Source organism: Taudactylus pleione, unplaced genomic scaffold (assembly GCF_031769625.1).
Source record: "Taudactylus pleione unplaced genomic scaffold, aTauple2 ptg000136l, whole genome shotgun sequence".
Classification (NCBI taxonomy): domain Eukaryota; kingdom Metazoa; phylum Chordata; class Amphibia; order Anura; family Myobatrachidae; genus Taudactylus; species Taudactylus pleione.
The window spans coordinates 7937269-7960292 of NW_028284538.1; the positions used below are offsets into that span (position 1 = coordinate 7937269).

A 23024-nucleotide genomic window follows, 5' to 3' on the forward strand; every position below is an offset into this window, starting at 1 on the left:
AGACAAAAGATTGGAAATTCAATCTGGGTTATGTGTTTCCACCAATACCCATTCAAAGCAATGAAAAGATCTGAAATGTATTCAGGAGAGGTGGTGCACTGAAGGAAACGTAGGACCAAGCAATTCATCAATAACTACAATACTGGACTACTATCAAGATGGTCTTTGATAAAGGATGGACAGCAAGTACATTTAGGCACTGATTCAATGCAACATGTCGCCAAGGCATTGCCCAGCCACACACATCTCAGTCAATCTATATCAAATGGTCCAGAATTAAATTAATTGGTTGCTTGACCATTTTTAATTTTTGTTATTTTTTGTGTGTGATGACATCTGTAAGTTAGTAGTTAGAAACCACCATTACTTTTATTTTTATTTACCTTCCTATGAAGATGGCGGCCATTTTTGTATCATGGCGTATGCCAGTTTTCACTGTTAATCACTATTTCCCTACCTCAATTCCTTTCTGACTGTAATTTAAGCCCAAAGTTAATTGTGATTGTAAGAAAAGTGTATTTTTTGGATTGTATTTCAGTAGGAAGGAATAAAATTTCAGAGCTGTGATTTTTTTTTTTTTTCTGGGGGGGGGGGAATAGCTATATACTCAGAGATTTGCCAAAAAATTTTGTTATCTATCGTGTCAATTGCTAGTTTTTCCGTTTTTCATCTAAATTGACCTCTAATATCTCTGATGGGGGTCCTGATAAAAATGTCAAATTCACAGCATACACAGTACTCTGAGGGATAGCTGCTTTAAGGAAGAACTAGCTTGTCTGCCCATAGTGCCTGCAAATCTGAGAGCCTCCTTGCTGATGTAACAGCCATCAGGAATAAAACCTTCATAGGGAGATACCTTAAAGTGGCTTCAAAAGCACCTACTGTTAGATGGATAAAATCCTGCATTCAGGAAATGTATACAGTCACGGACGCCTCATGGCACATTCTTGGCAAGAATTTTCTTAATGTACTTATGTGGGCCATACAGCTACGGCCCTGATTCCTGGTTCTGCCAATCTGCGATCAAACAGCTGATCTGCGGACATTGGTGATCAGCAATCCGTCGGTGGATCAGGGGAAATAAACTCTCCGATCTCTACCATTTTATGGTCTGGATCGGTGAATCCAGGATTTCCAACTCGTTGAATTTATATGATCCCCCAATCCCGACGTCAGCAGATTGGGGAATTGCTGCCATAGCGGGGTAATGTATAGGCCCCATTACATAAATATATATCTTATTGTAATTCTATTATGAGTATTCATTAATCTTCAAATGGAATGGCTATGTGGCAGAGCACAGTTCACCTTTGGTATAATACCATTGATTTTTCTACCATCCAAGAAAAACAGAGCCTTCTAACCTGCTTGTCTGATTTCTGGAGTCCTTTCTGGAACATTGCAGTGGTAAATTTACTATATGCTCTTTAACTTGATTTCATTATTAAACAATTGTTTTCCTCTTACTGTAGGTCTCCTTGATCAGCTTGGGCTGTATATGTGTCATGCTGGCCATTATTTTCTCTGTTATACGCCCAAGTCAGGAACTATTCTACACTGGAACCCACTACTGGGTAGGATTTCTGGTGAGTATTGTCTGTGAAGTAATTTTCCTCCTTCTCCTTTTGTTAAACTTTCATACGACCAACACTTTTATGTTGTCTATGTATGCGAGTGTGACTTAAGCTTTCAGATGTATCTCTCATAATTTTGAGATCTCTTTGCTTTATAAACGGTGTATACAGAGAGACAGCTAAACCAGTTTTCCACAATGATTTATTTACACAGAAAGTAGTGTTACTTGACAAGTTCAAACAGTCAGTTGTATAGAATAGCTCACTATAGCATGGGGCAAAAATAAATGGAAAACTGCATTCAGCCTGTTGTAACTAAAGCTCACAACTTAAAACAAAATGAAACCTTCAAGTGGGGAGACATACTGTAGATTGCAGTATTCCTATACAGAGCCTCAGCAATATAGCCAGCCTAAACTAGCAGAATGCCGAAAAAAACAACACTGTTCCTTGCAGGGCAGGATAACAAGTTGATTCCCATGCACTCAACAGATAGCGGGCACTTTATTTGATTTGGGAGATACTTTTGGTTGATAAGTGGAGTTTTGGGCCTGGACAGGAGCATTAAATTTGTGTGACCGAAAACTCCACTTCCGTTTGAATTGGCCCTATAGGTTCCGATGAAAGCAAAATGTACACTGAACATTCTGTAGATAATATTATATCAATGATCTATATTAATGGGGCTTTCTGAATTCTTGGCAAAGTTTTTTTTTTTTTCCCCCTGACAATTGAAGTTTAGTGCATGTCCTGGGAATGAAGACTGATGTACTGGCAAATCACATTATTTGTTTTCAATTGTCTATTTTCTTACAGTTCATATTATTTGGCTCGCTGAGTGTGGTGTCTTACAGATATCCAAAACCATGCTGGGTAAGTGTTTTGTCTGCACTGTCCTTTTCTATGCCTTAGATTGTCATTTGCAGATGACTGAAAAATATATAGAATGTGTCACTTTTGTTTGTAAACTAGTGTAGATGTTAAATGACTTTTGTTGTTCCAGCCAAACTCTGTGCAAGATAAGTGGGGGTTGTCTAACTAAAAATGTCTAAGCTGATCGCAAGATTTACATTTTTCTATTATGCTTGCTACGATTCGCCCGATCCTTATGCTAATTCACCCTGCTTCTGTCCAGTCAGATACCTAATAATCTCTCAAAATGCAACAAAAGAAAAAAAAGCGTTCCTACAGTGTAACAAAAAGTCTTTAAAAGTTAGTCCTTTTATTTCATTTAATTTTTTTTTGCCTATGTTGAAATCCTACAGATGTGTCCTCATATATCTCGCCTCTTTGCGTGTTAAACAGCCCTTCTAATTGCGCCATGCAGTGGCGTGACTCGGTAGCATTGAGCGTCTTTTTGTGCAAACTTTTATTTTCAAATGCGTATCATTCTCACAGTGATGCGAATAGCAAGCACAAGCAGGTTCTGCTGACTAAAATTAGTATGCGGCATGCCTATGTTCTGTGTGCGTCTGCGGGTGTATCTGCATTTGAAACGCAATGTTACAGTGTCAACAGCTATAACACTGTAACATATTGTTTCGTATGCTGCATATCATTTTAATCAGCAGAAGCTGCTTGTGCTAGCTATTCGCATCACTGTGTGAATAAGATGCATTTGAAGGTATAAAGTTGCACGAAAGAAGATCAGCGCTACCGAGTCCCACGGAGGATAGATGTATGTGGACACATCTGTACATTTTAAGCAAAATATTTAAAAAGATACAGATAAAGATGCATAGAAGGTATAAACGTGCTCTTAATAGATTATGTTGAACTGACACTGCTCTACTTATAATATGTTACTTATAATGTAATTTTAGCCTCCTGTCAATATTTATATACTGTGACTTGCAATAGTATTCAACCCCTATATATTCAAACAGATTTGTCTGTATTACAAATCACACCTACACAGATTGTTCCATACAGTATGGTTATTGCAAACCAGAAGGTTCTTTAAGTAATTTATCAAACATATCATTCATTATTTGTCTGCAATTTTGTTTTTCTTTCTATCACTGGAAAATGTTGTTTGTATGAGAATTCATCCCTGGCAGACTAGTGATTCATAGAACCTAGGGATGGCAATTGTGTTAATCCTGGATAGTGCCCAATGGTGATTAACAATGACGGCGTGAAACTGGTGATGATAAATCATCAATGGGCATCCCTGCTGGGGAGCCCGGCTGGCGAATCAGACTGGGGGTTGAGGCTTAGCAGCTCTAAGCTCTGAGCCCCCTGCATCGGGTAAGAAAAAACAATACTATCGCTGACAGGCAGCCATCGATGGCAGAGACATCCACCACTGATGGCAAAATCGTTGACCACAAATGGCACTCTGTAGATGGTGCTTGCGAAGGAATAGGCAGAGTTGGACTTTCACCACACATAGAGCCTGATACTGAGTTGGACCCATATGCCCATGTTCATGTAAACAACTGCCATTTTTTTTTGCCGCTGCATATGTATCTAAATCTCTAAAATGTAGTACGCTACCCATTGTCTTCATACAGAGTCACAGGACCAATTGAGCCACACTGACTCTGGAATGTATTGGGTGTTCAGGGAGGTGGCTAAACAGACATAAAAGATATTCCTTCTGAGGGAAGTGATGCCCATGAAGTTACGGTGCTGGTGCAAATCCTGAGGACGTTTCAGATTGTTGCAATTGCAGACACACAAAGTGGATATCCCAGTTCTTGTGCATTCAGGTGCCTGCTTTTACACCAGAGGAAGAGCTTTTACTATCATTACCATAATGCCACTACGGCAAAACATGCAAACACGGTCGCAGCAGTGTGCACATCAGAATCAGCCCCATAGTTTTTTATCCATAAATGATGACCTTTTTAAGGTCTTAGAGGCTAATTAAAAGGCAATTGGTAAAGCAATATCCTTCATCTGAGTAAACTTGGAGCTTCCACAGCACAGAGGTTAAATACTTTTGAACTGAATAATGTTTCTTACATATGAGTTTGAACAGTTTAACAGACTACTGGTTTGCAGTAAAAATACAGTTTGGAACAGTCTGTGTGTTATTTGAAATACAGATAATTCTGTTTGAATTTTAGAGGGTTTAATACATTTATGAACCACTGTACATTTGTATAGGGATCACAAGATTTTCCTCTTGAGCTATATAGTTCTCCCCCCAAAGTCTTCATAAATGGTTATATAAGTTGGTAAAACTTTAAAGGGACCCTTATGTTGGTATCCTACGCAAAACCATCTATCTATTTTTACAATGGATTTAATTATTGCAATAATTTTTTTGTTGGCAACCTAGTTTATTTACTACAATAAAGAGTTTAAAATATTTCAAAGGACCTCTTATTACCTCTCTAAATACACATCACTTATCATTTTGGGAATATGCTTCCCCTAATTTCTGACCTTTTGATACTATTTTCAAATCTACAGCTTCACGTGCTGAAACAGGTTAAGACATAAGGCCCCCATACACTGCACGATATACGTGCTGATCCAACGGTGCTATATCGTACCTGATATCGTGCTGTATACTCCCACGGGGTCATACATCGCATCCCCAGGTCTTCCTGCAAAACCATCAGACCTGGGATGCGATGTACGAACCCATTCAGATGAATGGGGGGGGGAAGCCAGCAGACCGCACGATTGTCGGTGGTGACAGCACAATCCGTCTGCTGACAGATCGGCAGTCACCCTACACGGTGCATTGCACAGTGTATGGCCACCTATACTCTCATTGTTCATGTGCTGATCTCATTAGTTTTGCCTGTCGGCTCTCAAACTTCTAATCAGACTAATAACATTTGTAAACATGTTGCAGCCTTTCCATTGTTATGTATCTATTTCCAACTGCTGCTCTAGTGACTTTACTGATGCCTAAATACTCTTTCTCCCTGTTCAGCCGTTACTAATTAGCCTCTCCAGTTTCAACCTTCAGCCTATATTTTCTATCTTCCATGAAGCCTATCCTATTAGCTTAATACATGGTACATAGGTGTTTGGTGTGTTTGGCCGGAAGTCTGCCGCTGTTTTCAATCATCTCATGGAGTTGAGCCTCCATCTGGAGGTCTTTAACTGGTTTATAGGAAGATGGGGTAAACCGGAGGATGAAATGATTGCCTCTTGTCTGAACCACAAAGCAGCATAGTACTGTACAAGAACCTGGTGTCTGAAGTGGATAAAATGATTGTCCCATGGAGGCATCAATGTAGGTATCTTATCCCCCCCCCCTTCCACAAGATGCATCAAGCACTCAAGAAGGCCAAGAAAGAGGGTGTCTAAGTATTTCTGGTGGCTCCAGACTGGCTGAGAAGATGATTGTATGGCAACATTCTAAGCATATTAGTGCAGCCACTTTGGAGACTGCCTCTAAGAGAAGACCTTCTAAGTCTGGGTTTATTTAATACAAAGATCTCTCTCTTAGCTGGCTTTAGCAGATTGGCTGTTGTGAACATAATTATCATAGCTAATGGACTTTAAACAGGGGTGGTACTATTTATCTATACTGTACTGTATATAATAGTGAAGCAAATATATTGTTGACCATTCAATAGCTCATTAGGTATATACACTCCAGTAATCATATACCTAGATCCTAATTAACATGCTAAATGACGACCAACAAAGAACATAAAGCATAGTACAATACTTGGTGATATCTTTGTTACCCAGGGTATGAGACATTTTCTGAGACTAGAAGCTGCGAGTTGCCAACTGCCCTGCAATTCGCCCTCCTTGCGACCCGATTGAGTCCCTAACTCGTTGATTTTTGTACGCAGCCCTATATAGCCGACAGTAACTTGCAGAAGCGACTTATACCCCTTTTCCAGCAAACAAATAAACCAGGTTATTGCCAGGACAACCTGAGTCAACCCTTTGTGTAAAAGGGTCTAAGAAAAATAACCAGGGTCAAGTTACCTGGGAATCTGACTAACGGTGCGGTGTAAACTGCGCGACCCGATTTGTCCGACCCAGGTCAAGCATTAGTAAGCAGTCAACAACCACTTTTTATGACTTCCTCTTTTGTGAGCCTGAAAAAAGGGAATTTCTAATGACAAACAGAAGTTTTGCAGGGCAGACACGTGTTCATTGTGAATGGGGCCAACCCAGGAATAACCTAGGTTCAAATTGCGGTGTAAAAGGGGTCTGGCCTGGCTATGACAACCATGTTCGAAAACCCGGGTCGGACAAGACATTTTGGTGGAAAACGGGTAAAGGTCATGAATTGAACACATAGGCCCTGATTCAGAGCTGAACGCTCTGAGCAGAACGCTCGCTCTGAATCAGGGCCCATCTCCATGAAAATGGAGTGGCCTCCTGGCCGCTCGCATAGCTGTGGGTGACGACCCACAGCATATGCGAGCGGCCAAAAAGATGGTCGCGATGGACTTGACCATCGCGACCATCGGACTTGCGACGGAGACCCTGCGGTAGGGTTTCCCTGCCTCAAGCCCTGGAGTGATTTTGGCTCTATCAGAGCCAAAATTACTCCCACTGACATCACTAGTGATGTCAGTGGGGCCGGCTTCAGATGGTAGGCGTTCCCATGGGAACACCTCCGTCTGGCAGGCACGCCCCCGGCACGCCCACCAAAGGGGGCGTGCTGTCAATCAACATCGACAGCACGCCCCCTTTGGTGCGAGATCCGGAGTGATGGAAAGCCCGTCGCTCGTCGGGTCTCGCGCATGTGCACGACGGAGCTCCCTCCGTCGTGCACATGCGCAGTGGGGAACATCGACCCGCTTGCGAGCGTACTGCCACTTGCTAGTGGGTCTGAATGACCCCCATAGTGTACTAGATACTTAGAACTAGTGTTTCGGTATGGCTAATTTCAAAAGTCCACGGCAAGATATGTGCAGAGCTGGATTAAGGCTTTGGGGGGCCCGGGGCACTTAAGACAGGGGGGCCCTAAAGTCTAAAATTAAATCATGCATCATCAATCTCTAGAGAGAGAATTACGGTACAATTCGGTGGTAAATATTAATATTATATATAGCATATAGGTGACCTGTAGAAAGGAAAAAGCTGCACTCCACAGACTTTTAAAATAGTTTAAATCTGTTTTAATAGTTACCGATATTTCAAGGCTTCTATGGGTCTTTTCCTCAGGGTACATATTTACACTAATTTAAAAGTATGTGGAGTGATGCTTCTTACTTTCTACAGGATTCTGTACCTATTTGCTTCTACTAAAGTAGGAGTGCACCCGGGCATACTGATTCTTTTCCAAAGTGCCAAACTTCGCTTGTTAAAAAAACGTGACTTAAGGTGCCCATACATCTGATCCTGTGACGTGGTGGAAACGCCGGCCAACAACGATGTTCAGCGATCCGTCGCAGGATCACTGAAATATTACATGTTGAATATCCACGATTTGACGATCGTGATCATTTTTTGATCGCGATTGTCAATTCCGGAAAATCCAACATGTTGGATTTCTGCGATCCCGCGATGCTGGGTTGCAGCATCGCGGGATCGCAGCAATCCATCACAGATGGATGGGGCCCATTACCGATAACCTACATCTCCAACTCATATAGCCAACTGAATCCACGTCACTTTTGTCGCATCATAGAGGCATTGTATAACACAGCGCAGTTGTTGCGTGCTGAACAGCGATGCGTTCCACCTGCAGCACGCAAACCCCTGTGCTCGTGACCAGTGTGTGTTAACCAATGGGCGCTTCAAAAGAGAGTTGCTATGCAACATGATAGTAAAGAAGCAGGTGTAAGCGCTCAAAAAACCTGTATAATCCAGGCAGATATTGATAAAGATGTAAACTGTGCAGAGGCATACAGTAGGTAAAACCTCTCTCATCCAGGGGGTAAAATAAAATAGGGACTTGGCCATAGGGACACACAACCCCATCTCCAATTATTGTGTTAAAGTGTTAAAGTAAAAGCATATCACTTCTAGCTATACCAGAGATATATATAATATATACACACGTAAATATACTGTGTGTGTGTTTGTGTATGTATGTGTGTGTGTGTGTGTGTGTGTATATATATATATATATATATATATATATATATATATAATTATATATATATATATATATATTAGGGGTGAGCGGGTTCGGATTTCTGAAATCCGAACCCCCCCGACCGGGGCCGATCCGAGTCAGGCTCGACTTTTCCCACCTGACTCGGATCTGAACTCGAGGCAAAACGTCATCATCCCGCCTTCCAGGTCTCGCGGGTTTTGGATCCTATATAAGGTACCCGCGTCGGCGCCATTTTCTCACTCGGCTGTGGACAGTGAAGAGGGAGGGTGGGAGTTAGGGCTGGCTGGGCTGTGTAGTGTAGTGTAGTGTAGTGCAGTGTAGTGTTGTGCTGCGCTGTGCTGCTGTTGTCCATAGGGGCTATGTCCACTCCTTCAAAGTCCATAGGGGCTGGCTGGACTGTGTTGTGCAGTCAGTTGTCCATAGGGGCTGTGTCTACTCTAAAGTCCTGTGCAGTGTCCCAGTCCTAAAGGGGTGCTGTAGTGTTGTCCAGGGGGTGCTCTGTCCATCAGGGGTGCTCCCCCCCAAGTGCAAACAAAATAATAATTTTTTGTGTTTGTGAATTGTGTGCGCAGTAGCCGCACATGCATCAACAAAGTAGTGCCAAGCGTGCACCTGTGTCCCATAAATAAAGGGCCAGCTGGATTGACCGCTAAAGGGTGCTGTAACCCCCAAAGGGCACTCCAAACAAAATAAAAAAAATTTTTCTGTGTTTGTGAATTGTGTGCATTGTGGCTGAACGTGCATCAACAAAGGAGCAGCACCAAGCGTGCACCTGTGTCCCATAAGTAAAGGGCCGGCTGGCTCATTTCTTAAAGGGTGGTGTAACCCACAAAGTGCATTACTCTCCAGCAAAAATAAAAAAATATTTTCTGTGTTTGTGTGCGCCTTAGCCGCACGTATATATCAATATAACATAAATGGAGGACCAAACTTTCTCCGAAAAAAATAAAATAGGGAAAGATCAAGAACTATTTCCTCCTAGTGCTGTTGCTGCTTCTGGGAGTTGTTCATCATCCCAGAGAGGAAGTAGGAACACCACTACTTTTACTAAACAATTGACCCTCCAACAGTCCTTAGCGAGGAGGATGAAGTATGACAGCAGTCATCCAGAAGCAAAATATATAACTGAGGCCTTGACTGCTATGTTGGTGTTAGACGTGCATCCGGTATCTGCCATTAGTGCAGTGGGATTTAGACAATTGATGGAGGTAGTGTGTCCCCGGTTCCAAATCCCGTCTAGATTCCACCTGCATCCTCAAAGCAGCAGCGACAAGCGTGCATCTGTCTGTTAAAGGGTGGTGTAACCCCCAAAGTGCGCTCCAACCAAAATAAAATAATCTTTTTTTCTGTGTTTGTGTGTGAAATGTATGCGCTGTAGCCGCACCTGCATTCTCAAAACAGCAGCGACAAGCGTGCGTCTGTCTGTTAAAGGGTGGTGTAACCCTCAAAGTGCGCTCCACAAAAAATTTTAAATTCTTTTTTTTTCTCTTTGTGAATTGTGTGCACTGTAGCTGCACGTGCATGAACAAAGGAGCAGCGCCAAGCATGCGCCTGTATCCCATAAGTCTGTTAAAGGGTGGTGTAACCCCCAAAGTGCTCCAAAAAATAAAAAACTGTTTTTTTTCTGTGTTTGTGACTTGTGTGCGATGTAGCCACATCAACACAGTAGCAGCGCCAAGCGTGCGCCTGTGTCATAAGTCAAGGGCCGGTTTGGACATCTGGTCCGGACTGAAGGACGTGCCAACAATTTCTGACAAGTCTACTGTCACTGCATATGATACTGTCCTCAAAGCAGCAGCGACAAGCGTGCGTCTGTCTGTTAAAGGGTGGTGTAACCCTCAAAGTGCGCTCCAACAAAATAAAATAATCTTCCTTTTTTCTGTGTTTGTGTGTTAAATGTATGCGCAGTAGATGCACCTGCATCCACAAAGCAGCAGCGCCAAGCATGCATCTGTCTATTAAAGGATTACATCGGTGACAGCATCCAAGTAGGCATGTCAGACAGTCCGTACCTGTACTGGCAGGAAAAAGAGGCAATTTGGAGGCCCCTGTACAAACTGGCTCTATTTTACCTGAGTTGCCCCCCCCCTCCAGTGTGTACTCCGAAAGAGAGTTTAGTGCAGCCGGGACCCTTGTCAGCGAAAGGCATAGGAGGTTGCTTCCACAAAATGTGGAGAAGATGATGTTCATAAAAATGAATTATCAACTCTTCCAGGGAGACCAGCCTCCAGAACATACAGAGGGACCTGTGGTTGTGGATTCCAGCGGGGACTAATTAATACTCTGTGAGGATGTACACAACACTGAAGAGGGTGAGGAATTGGTGGATGAGGAGGATGAGGACGACATCTTGCCTCCGTAGAGCCAGTTTGTGCAGGGACAGATTAATTGCCAGCTTGTTTTGTGGGGGCCCAAACGAACCAATCATTTCAGCCACAGTCGTGTGGCAGACCCTGGCGCTGAAATGTTTGGTTTGTTAAAGTGTGCATGTCCTGTTTATACAACATAAGGGTGGGTGGGAGCGCCCAAGGACAATTCTACTTTTTTCTTTTATGATGCTGATACACTTTTATGTGACACAATGCCTCAGCCACAGCCGATCCTCCAACATATTCCACCCTCTCTTTCTCCATATGCGGCTATGTGTGTGGGGTGAAAAGTCCAAATCAGGATGGATCGCTGGAAAGAGGCAGAGTGCGTTTCTATGTTTACAAAAAGAAGTGTGCTGCGTCCTGCCCTAAAACATCCTAGCAGGAACACCAGTACATAGGTCGGCGGCAGCTGGGCGGAATGTGGCAAGATGGATTATAGCTACAATCCATCAATGAAACTTGAAACCGTTTTCTGTCCATCCCTTTTTACGAAATTCTCCAAATGTGATGTATTTGTATGGAAAAACTCAGCTGCGGCTGTGTAATACCGTCCATCTCTGTATCAGACCTTAACGGGTTTGATTCACTATTTCCGCCGCTGCTGCGTCTTTGTACACAGCTGCAATGCAAATATTGCAGCCACCAGGAGATGTAGTGAGACTCCCAATGGTGGCTCTGCAAAGCCAAGCATCTACAATACAAAAACTTCACAACCTTTGGCGCTGCCCCTACAGGCAGCAGATAAGATCAAATCCTAAGTCACCGGCTTATAAATACATAAATGAAAACAAAATGGATCTCACCAATCCGCGCTATGAGTAGTTACAATAGTTATTTCTAACTCCAGATGTTTTCAATATGCCACTCCGTATGTAAGAAAAAACATCATGAGAAAATATATTGTAATAATGTTCAACATTTGATTTTCACACCCCAAATGTGGGTAATGGATGAGATATAGTGAAAGTCCCAATCCAAGAAGATCTTTAAGGATATCCAAAGTGCCGTTACGAGCACCCCAAAAGTGATTGGTGTTTCATAGGAAGGTGCTTACATGTATGCTTACTTTGTAAGGTATGATAAAAGCACATAGTAAAGAAACTGCTATCTCCCATGCGTTTTCATAAAGGATCCACAGAGCAACGTATTCATTTGGCCCAAAGAATCCCATAAAAAAGAACATATGCGTAACCTATGTGCACACCAACATAGGCTACTGCAGAAGATGGATCCCGGGAATACCGCTGCGTAGGCAATATGGATCACAATAGGTAGGTGATGTTCATAGGGTAAAAAGACACTTGGGAAGCGTTTCGACGTTCTGTGGCGTCTTTTTCAAAATAAGGCCCTCATTCAGAGCCGCTCGTTCGTTCTGACCGACGTTCGCACATCTGCGCATGCGTACTGATTGTAATACGCATGCGCGAACCAGTCAGTGCGGCCGAAAATCGTTTGTTCGCTATATAGTGAATGCCTGCTATTTTGAGTGACAGGAGGAGGCGTATGTGGGTGGTAACAGGGGAAGGTGCTTGAAAACGGGGAGTGGAATTCAGAACGCAGGCGTGCTTAAAGGTCAAAACGGGCATTTTAAGGGAGTGCATAATTAATCCAGCAGCGTCATTGACCACGTCACTTGGTTTTTTTAACTCAGAACTGCTCGCAAAATAGCGGTTGAAAAAACCAACCACAAGAATAGCGAGCAGTTCATACGCTGTACGATGTACTTGATTAATCTAATAAATAGCGGACATGACGTATGGTGCGAGCGGCCAGGGGGCGTATTTTTCAAAATTACAACGGCAAGTTTTGCTCGCTCGTTCAGACTTAGAGGCGTGAACAGACCGCAAAGTGCGAACGGTTCATTTGAATAGCCACCCCTTTTTAGAAAATGAACGACCGCAAATTGCGAGCGGCTCTGAATGAGGTCCTAAGTGTCTAGTAAAACTGCATTGGAATATCTTATACGAAGTAAAGCAACCGATCCATTGGCATACTGCCCTCATCAACCTCCAGCTGAGATGTCTTTATCACTAGGAGGCTGGAACTAGTGTAGCTCAGTCAATGAAGTTGTGACAAGGTGACTGCAGGACATTAGAGTTCATTAGTTCAGGTGCCTACTGCTAGACCCCTCCTGGTCCATTACTGCAGCAACGTTTTGCTATGAGCATTCTTCTGTTTTGCTCTTGGTGCTCCGGTTTCCTCTTCACAGGTTGTACTGAGTGATCTTTATAGTCTTAGGCTGATGGTGAACAGGTTCATATGATCCAGTTTCATAACCTGATCAGCGCCGGCTCCCGAAAAAGATAAACCCGCAGCACAGGTCGCAGCAGTACAGAAAAAGACGCCGCAGAGCATCAAAACGCATCCTAAGTGTCTCGGGCATCTCCATAAAATGTTGCAGCATCATGACTTTGGTCTCAAATCAATAGATTATCGCACACCTGAGTGAGTCTATGGTCCCTTAGACTGGACGTGGTAACTGACAAGCTGGAGACATGTTTCTTGTGTACAGGATCACAGTCACAGCATGTGATACACTCCCAAAACACACGCACCTGCGTTCTTTGCCGACATTCCCCATTACCTACCCCATACGCTCCAAGACAGTCAATCACACTTCAAGTAAATTGTCCCTGCGAGCGACAACGGTAGTGTACCCTGACAAATGCGCTGTGCAGCTTAGACACATGCGTGGTTTACTGACAATTGCTCCATAAACATTGGAATGCGTACAACTCTGACGCATGCCCAATGTCCCTTAATTGCTCATGAGGACAGTGAGCCGTTTCCTGTCAGTACATGGGATATTCACACTCCTGAATCATTATATCAGCCTATAAAATGACTAATTGAATGCACTCTGTGTCCACCCATCCTCTAGATCAGGGGTGTCAAACTCGTGGCCATGGTTGGTGTCGTACCACTTTAGCTGGGCAAATATCTGCATCCGATCTGGTCTGTGAGTTCTCTAAGAAAATGGGGTGTAAACAATGGCTTGATGAGTGACCTCCTCCAGTTTCAGAACAAACACTTTCTCGTGAGTCGGCATGAGAAACCTCCACCCTCCTCTTCTGCACATGCTCCACACACTCAGTTATTGCCCTCACTGTAGGGAGTAATCAAAAGGGCATGGAACATTGTGTAGACTATGGGCCTGATTCAGACCCACTCGCGAGCGGCTGTCCGCTCGCAAGTGGGTCGATGTTCTGGACTGAGCATGCGCACGACGGAGGGAGTCCGGGAAAGTCCTTCGCTCGTTGTGTCTGATCAAAGGGGGCATGCTGTCGATGTTGATTGACAGCACGCCCCCTTTGGTAGGCGTGCCTCCCTGACGGGGGCGTTCCCACGGGAACGCCTCCCGTCAGAAGCCGGCCCACTGACATCACTAGTGATGTCAGTGGGAGTGATTTTGGCTCTGATAGAGCCAAAATCACTTCAGAGCTTGCGGTTGAAATCCTCAACCGCAGGCTCCGGCTCGCAGTTTCGATGGTCGCGATGGTCACGACCATCGCGGCCATCAAACTGCACGCTCGTATAGCCTGTGGGTGGTGACCCACAGCTATACGAGCATCCAGGAGGATGCTCCATTCTCATGGAGGCCAGCCCTCATTCAGAGCGTGCGCTCTGTTCAGAGCGCACGGCTCTGAATGAGGGCCTATATTTCTAAAATTTCAGCTTTGGCATTTCAACTGATGTTGGGATTCTGGCGCTGGTGTTCTGGCCACGGTACTGGACTCTGTCGCCGAGATTTCGACCGCAGGCATCCCGTGCGGCGGCGATTTAACAACATCCTGTGAATATGATTCTCATAAATGTATATAATATATAAGTGCATCTAAATCTTAAGCACCATAGAGATTACATGTTATGGCATGCATTGGTCATGGGTGGGCATAATCTTTGTTGAATGTACTTGTGTACATCCCAGCATACACGAGGGACATAGGGCTACAATAAACCATAGCCATGTACCTTGTGGTAAATGAAGTACTGGTAGCTGGAGCAGTATAAATACCTAGTTTGATCACCTGTTTGTTTTCCAGGAGTTGCAGTATCATGTGACGTTTCCTTACGCTGACACCAAACTCTTCTTAAAGCTTATTTCTTAATTGTTTTTTTTTACAGGAGGTCATTGCCTTCATCGGTCTCTTGGGCACCCTTGCTGTTTCCATTGCGGGCATGGTCTTTAGTATTAGTGATATCAGCATGTTTTGGTATGACATGTCTTCTGTCTGTGATGATCTACGAAATGGGAGAGACACCTATAACGGCTATGGCTACAGAGCGACAAGACCTCCCAGAGATTATTATAATACAGACTGGGACCTGGAGAGATGCAAGGATGGACTTCGGCACTACCAGGTGTGGTCCGTGGTGTATATGTGTGCGCCCAATGTGTATCTTATGCTGCAATCTCAAGTGTGGCTGTAAATATCTTTTGCAGTTTTAGATTTTACTCTCTGTTCAGGGTCTAGTTTGCACATACACGTTTTTTGTGCCTGTTAGACCTAAACCAATAACTACATATCATACTGGATGTAAAGATGTAATTATTACATCTCGCATTGCACTTCATGATTAAGGAATTTGATGACCAATAGTGTGGGAGATGGCACTTAAGGGACAACAGAAGGGACCAATGCATGTTGAGCTAGACCGGAGATCCCCAAGAGTATTCAATGTGATCCTTCTAGTCTGTTGAATTGTATAGATAATAAAGAGTCTGACCATCATGAGAGCTTGACATAAACCATGCAACTTATCACTACCACTGTGTGGGTTCCATAGGATTTTATCCTTTACGGTATTATTAGAGTTCTTCATCACACAGACTGGATTGTTAAAAATCTAAGGTGTCTGTTGCTGCACTTAGAGATACATAAGTTGCCCTCTTGGGGTGTATTTCCCTTACTTAGGGGTAAAAATTACTGACTGGCTGTGATTAGTGGAGTGACTCTCACATGATCACAAGTGTCCCCCCTGCATTGTCTCATTCTGTTCTTCCCTCTCCTCCCTACAGAACCTATTGAATGGCTTGGTGATTATTACCTTGCTCATGGTGATCTGGGGTCTCCTCATCTCCCTCATTAGTCTGGGATATAGACTGAAAGCTTTGTGTTGTGATCGCACATGTGAGGTAAGTGATAACACATAACATCATTACTCTTCTATATATTACTTTGCTGTACTTTTTGTTTTTATTAGTTCTTTTTCATCCACTAGGGGACACTGGAGGTTGCTTACGCTGGGGTATAGAGGCGTGGGTAGCTGGAGCTGGCACTTTAAATAATTTAGAAGTGTGAAGCTCCTCCCCCTCTATGCCCCACCAGCCCTCAGTTTAGAAAATGTGCCCTTTGGAGCTGGTCACAATCTGCTGTGCTCCAGCAGTACACTTATTTTTTATTTAGATTTATTTTTTTCTTTGTCATTTCTGTGTCTTTTCTGTGTCTTTTCTGTTTAAGCTGGGTGACAGTATGTACCATGTCCAGCAGAACCAAGGCTTCTCAAAAGCTGTTCGTCTGTTCCAAGTGTAACAACAAACAGACCAAGCCACATGCTACTGGGTCCACATTATGTGATGCTTGTATAACAATGGATCCTCATATGACTATTACTGACTCATCGGCTCCTCCATGGGCCGCTGACATGGTAAGAGTTATGTCAGATGTAAGGTCAGTGTTAGCTGAGGCTCAGCCTCCCTGGGTGGCTGGGTTAACCAAACACCCTGGTACAGGTTATGGGTACAGCGGTGTCTGCACTCTCCACTTCCTATCAACGATGACACAAGAGCGTACTCTACCGACTGCTCTCCAGTCGGAAGAAGAACTCATGGCCATGGAGGATACCGAAGAGGGGGGCGGTACCCCTCAAGAGTTAGAGTCCGCCTCTGCCGGGGTGGAATCTCTAAATTTTTATCGGTCAGAAATGTCCTTAATTTACCTGAGGATATGTTTCCTGCATCCCAGGAGTGTGAATTATTTCACGAACAACCAAAGAGCTCCGCTGTTTTTCCATTTTCACAGCGGTTCCAAATTCCACGTCGGTTTCCATCAAGCCAACCTTTTGCATCATCCATGATGGAAACACCTCCTCCTGTAGATGCGTCTGTCTACCATCTCTCTAAGAACAGCACTTCCAGTGCCGGGAATTACAGTGTTAAAGGACCCTTCGAATAGTAAGTGGGAGACAACACTAAGAAGCAGTGGGGGGCTCAATTAGAGATATCTGCGTATGCTATTTCGGGCTGCAGACTTCTCTGGTTGCACGCTTGGCAAGCGGACACAGAGTCCAAGCGTGCGGTGGAGGGTTTACCATTTACTGGTGACATGCTTTATGGCCCGGAATTGGATATCCCAGGCCTCGGGGGGTAAGTCTTCTTTCCTCCCATCTACTGCTCCAGCTCCCAGAAGAGCTTGCACCTTAATTTCATGGTAGAGCCAGAGGTGCTTCCACGCAAGCTAGAGGCGCCAGAGGTAGAGGTCGCCCACACACTGTTGCAGGAGCCTTAACCAGCTGAAAAACAGGTGGCATGACGGTCTTCCACCTCACCTGGGGTCTCCTGCGGAGGGAGTCCGCTTGCAGAAATTTCAAACTGGATTTGCAGACTAATTTACCTGGGGTACCGAATAGACTTCAGAGTCCCCCATCCACCTCGGTTCTTCACTACCTACAAACAAAGCCAGGGTTCTACAAGAGGCTATCCAGTCTCTAATAGTGTCATCTGGGCTACTTCTGGTTCTGGAGCATCAACGAGGTATGGAGTTTTTTTTTTTCTACTCTAACCTGTTTGTGGTGCACAAACCGGTTGGTTCGGTCAGACCCATTTTAAACCTCAGGTCCTTAAACCTGTATCTGAGGATGTATCGTTCCAGAATTAGAATCTCTGCAGTCCATCAGGGGTGAGACCAGGGGAATTCCTTTTATCCCTGGATATCAATGATGCCTATCTCCATGTTCCCATTTGGGAACCGCATCAAGCCTTCCTGCAGTTTGCTATACTGCAGAATCACTACCTATCTCGAGCATTACCGTTCAGGTTATCCTCGGCTCCCTGCATTTTTACAAACTCATGTCAGTCATGATTGCTCTCCTTCGGTCATTGGGAGTGAACATATTCCCTTATTTGGATGACCTATTACTCAAGACTCCATCGGTAACCCTTCTCTAAGACCATGCATTACTGACATATCACACTTTAATCCAACACGGTTGGATAATCAACTTCAAGAATCACATCCCTATCCATCCCAGAAGCTCCTGTTTCTGGGCATGATCTTGGATACAGCATCAGAGGGTTTTTCTCTTCTGATAGACAAAACCCGGGATATCCGGTTGTTAGTTCAGTTGGTCCTCAGACCAAAGAAGGTGTCCCTACTTCTTTGTCTGCGTCTCTTGGAAAAAAAAAATGGTAGCTGCTTTCCAGGCACTACAGTTTGGACGGTTCCACTCCAGAGTGTTTCAATCGTACCTCCTGTCACAAGACTCAGGATCTCATCTGCTTCTGCATCGACAGATCTGTCTGCACCAGGTTACCAGAGGGGCTCTCCTCTGGTGGACACAATCCAACAATCTTTTGGCGGGCCGAAGATTCGGAGGGTGGGATTGGACTATTGTAATAACAGATGCCAGCCTTCGAGAATGGAGAGCAGTAGTCCTCAAGTATCACTTTCAGGGTAGTTGGTCCCCTCTGGAACAGAAGTGACCCATACATGTGTTGGAACTCAGAGCGATTTACAATGCTGTTATAGAAGCAACAGAGTTTCTAAAGTTTCGTCCGGTAAGAATTCAGTCCGACAACATGATGACTGTCGCTTAAATCAGCCGACAGGGCGGGACTTGTAGTCGCATGGCCATGCGAGAAGTAACTCAGATTCTCCCATGGGCCGAAAATCAATCAGTAGTCCTGTCAGCGGTATTCATCCCGGGTGTGGACAACTGGGAAGTAGATTATCTAAGTCGCCAAGATATCTATCCCAGGGAATGGAAGCTTCTTCCAGATGTGTTCTATGCACTGATTCATCGCAAGGGGGGGGTGTCCTTTGGTGGACCTCATGGAGTCATGATTAAATCATCATCTCCCAGTATACGTGTCAAGAACTCTGGATCCGCAGGCAGAGGCAGTCGACGCTCTGATAGTTCCATGGATCCACCACTTCGTTTACCTTTGTCCTCCGATTCCTTTTCTTGATAGTCTTCTCAAGAGAATACAACACAAGTCTGCCTCTTTCAGTCTAGTGGCTCCAAGCTGGCCTCGGAGAAGTTGGTTCTCGAACTTTCGGTCCCTATTGGTAGACGACCCATGGGCCCTTCCTCTGTGGCCGGATCTTCTTCAGCAGGGTATTTTCATCCACCCCAACTTAGCACTTCTGAGTTTAACGGGGTGGCTCTTGTAACGATATCTTAAGACATAGAGGTATCCCAGACTCTGTTATTCCTACCATGCTGCGCATCAGGAAGCCAGTTTCGGCTGCGCATTATCATCGAATCTGGCGTTCTTATATGTCGGGGTTTTCCATCTAGGATTTTTCGTCCTGACTGGATTGGATTATGGCTTTTGCCTTGGAACTTTAAAGATGCAGGTCTTTGCCCTTTCCATTTTCTTTCAATGCTAATTGGCCCTCATTCCTGAGGTGCAGATGGTTCTTCAGGGGGTCTTGCGTGTGCAGCCTCCTTTTGTACCTACGGCAGCTCCTTGGGATTTGAACTTAGTGCTTCTGTTTCTTCTGTCGCCCTTGTTCGAACCTTTTGGAAGTGGTTGATCTTAAGTACTTGTCCTGGGAGACGGTCATCCTTCTGGCTCTAGCTTCGGCTTTTAGAGTTCCGGACTTGGGTGCTCTGTCCTATAAGCTTACCTTGTGTTTCATGCTGATAGGGCAGAACTCTGGACGGTAGCCGCCTACCTTCCCAGGGTTGTGTCAGTTTCCATATCAACCAGCCTATTGTGGTTTCATCATTGGTGGAGAACTCGGGTGATTCTTCTACCTTGAGGGTGGTTAGTGCTCTCCACATTTATGTTGCCAGGACAGCATCCCTCCATTAGTCAGTCGCTTTTTGTCCTATGATGCTGTTCGGAGGTGTTGGGCAACTCTAAGCAGACATTGGCACATTGGATAGGCTGACTATTCATCAGGCTTATGTTAGTGCTGGACGTCAGCCTCCTTCGCCCTTCTCGGCTCATTCCACACGTTCTGTGGGTGCGTAGTGGGCGGCCGGTAGGGGAGCCTCCACGTCACAATTGTGCAGTGCGGCCACTTGGTCTTCTGTTCACACATTTGAAAATCTTTTTTACAGATTTGACACGTTTGCTGCTTCAGCCTCACGTTTTGGGCGTCTTGTTATACAGGTTCTGCAGAGCGCTCCCACCTGTGGGGAAAACTTTGGGACGTCCCCAGCATAAGCAACCTCCAGTGTCCCCTAGTGGATGAAAGAGAAAATGGGATTTTGGTACCTACCGGTAAATCCTTTACTCTGATTCCACAGGGGACACTGGACGCCCACCTCTGCGCTCTTAGCCTGCCTGTTCGGTTTGTTCCGTATGTTGTATGTTTTCATTATTGTGTGTTCTTCTCTCCCTTTTACTCTGCTTGTTCTCCATCTCCTCCTGGTCTTCATTTTCTAAACTGAGGGCTGGTGGGGCATAGAGGGGGAGGAGCTTTACACTCATAAAATTATTTAAAGTGCCAACTCCAGCTATCCATGCCTCTATACCCCAGCATAAGCAACCTCCAGTGTCCCCTGTGGAATCAGAGAAAAGGATTTACCGGTAGGTACCAAAATCCCATTTTTGTTTTTTGGCACTTAGCATGGGAGGTTATTTTCTTTAGCTGTTGTACAAGTTTAGTCATTTTATGTGTCTAGCCTAGAAAATTTAAGGTACTTTTAGCTTATGACATGAAGTAAACAAGGTTCCGATAATCAAGCTAGCCTAAAAATTTAATTGGTGTATTATTCACATTCGGATGTAACCACTGTCCGTTAAATCCAGTAGTAAGCTGCCTAATAGTTTGGCTGTATATTTGACATAGTTGCAAAAGTGTTTTTGCATTTGCTTCCTTTCTAAACCCCATCAGTAAAGGCCCCCAGTCATCAGCGACGAATTGTCGCTAGTCCTCGATCCCTGGGCGCCTGGTTCAGGGCCACGGGGAAACCCAACATGTTGGATTTCTCATATTTTGCTATTCCCAACCAAAAGTGATCAGAAACAGCAGATCGGGGATTTTTAATAAGCAGAATTTCCCCCCTCCTCCCCCACTAGCTTACTGATTTTAGGGGATTTGTTAGGCTGATGGAAATAGAGCACAGATATAACTACATCATTTATATCTGTATGAGCATGTTCGTTACAGTTACAGTTCTAGTAATTGAATGGTGAAGTTGATAGCACAGAGTGGTACGGATTACTTACAGTTGTATATTGTTTCCAAGCTGGGATACCCAGCGTTGCCCGGGTTGAAGTCTGAACCCTGAAGTACACCTGCAGCCTTTATTTGTCTACATTGTCCTCACCTATAACACCATGGCATTGATACTGAAAAGGACCCCACTGTGGCCCACCACTCCCCCTGCACCCTGTCTCACTAACAAGATGGGTCCAGTCAGGGCCTTCAAGGTGGGCCCGGCTGTCAGCAAAGTTGATTTGGTGCCAGTCTGGCAGGCAGGCAGGCATGGAGAGACAGCGCCGCCAATCGTTAGGCAATCGGGCCGTCACCAGATTCATATGCGTCTGCGCGGTCTGTTCATGTCTGCCGCTGCCAGCCGGTGTGCCAGATGTAAGTAGCTAAGCTACCACTTATTATTTTGGAGGGGGCTTTAATTCACTTCAAATATATGGTAAATGCAATGTATGCTTGTCATGGTAAGATAACGTCACAATTTTGCTTTGTGTTACAGAAGTCTGTTGAAGATAAAGATGATCCTCTGCTGTCAGCTAGCCCTACGGGTGATGTACTCATTGTGTAGAAAGAAGATGGTTTCTCTGCACATAATCTGCCAATTTCATTCTCTCCGTGACATCACATAAATCTTTTCCGTTACTAGAACGAGTATATGAACCTAGGCCCTCATTCAGAGCCGCTCGTTCCGAGCGATGTTCGCACATTTGCGCATGCGTACGGTTTTTAGTACGCATGCGCGAACCAGTCAGTGCGGCCGAAAATCGTTTGTACGCTATATAGCGAGTGCCTGCTATTTTGAGTGACAGAATGAGGCGTATGTGGGTGGTAACAGGGGCGTGCTTAAAGGTAAAAACGGGCGTTTTAAGGGTGTGCATAATTAATCCAGCAACGTCATTGACCACGTCACTTGGTTTTTTTAAACTCAGAACTGCTTGCAAAATAGCGGTTGAAAAAACCAACCACAAGAATAGCGAGCAGTTCATACGCTGTACGATGTACTCGATAAATCTAATAAATAGCGGACATGACGTATGGTGCGAGCGGCCAGGGGGCGTTTTTATCAAATAAACGAGCGTATGTTTTGCTCGCTCGTTCAGACCTAGAGGTGTGAACAGACTGCAATGTGCGAACGGATCATTTGAATAGCCACTCCTTGTTTTTGAAGGAACGACCGCAAATAGCGAACGGCTCTGAATGAGGGCCCTAGTTCATTTATCCTCATTTTTTTTTGTTTGTGTAGTGGGTGATTTTATTATTGGAGATTTATAGCTTTCTAATGAGAGACACTTGCAATTTACAAGCATTGATTTATTGGAGCAATGCACATGATACAAATTCACTGCGGTCACTAATAAAATCTATTTGTATTCTCTGCCAATGTGTGTTTTGTAGTGTTGTGTAACTGATATGTATTGGATAATGATAAATTAAGTGCAATAACTTGCCGCATAAGACTACACCTGTAATTTCTAGTTAAATCACTTATTGGAGAGAGAGAATGTACCAACCAATTAGTTCCTAACTGTCACATTTCAAACACAGCCTGTGACATGGCAGTTAGGAGCTGATTGACTGGTATTTGATCTCCGTTCACTTTATCTCCATCCAAAGCTCAGTACATAGACCCTTTATTCTGTCTATAACCAAGTTAGTAGTTCCAGGATTCATATCCCAGAAGAGACAA

At 44.4% G+C, this 23024-nt stretch overlaps 1 protein-coding gene across 1 annotated transcript in view; it reads left to right on the top strand.

Moving 5' to 3' along the window:
* The window catches only part of LOC148522959 (transmembrane protein 176B-like), a 31861-nt gene extending 9152 nt beyond the window's left edge, over positions 1-22709 (top strand). The window contains exons 3-7 of the mRNA XM_088473595.1: positions 1473-1586; positions 2391-2447; positions 15072-15308; positions 15967-16083; positions 21837-22709. Of these exons, the coding sequence (XP_088329721.1) occupies positions 1473-1586; positions 2391-2447; positions 15072-15308; positions 15967-16083; positions 21837-21905 (594 nt within the window). The 3' untranslated portion in view covers positions 21906-22709. The remainder of the gene's footprint in view (positions 1-1472; positions 1587-2390; positions 2448-15071; positions 15309-15966; positions 16084-21836) is intronic.
* Positions 22710-23024: the final 315 nt, after the last annotated feature.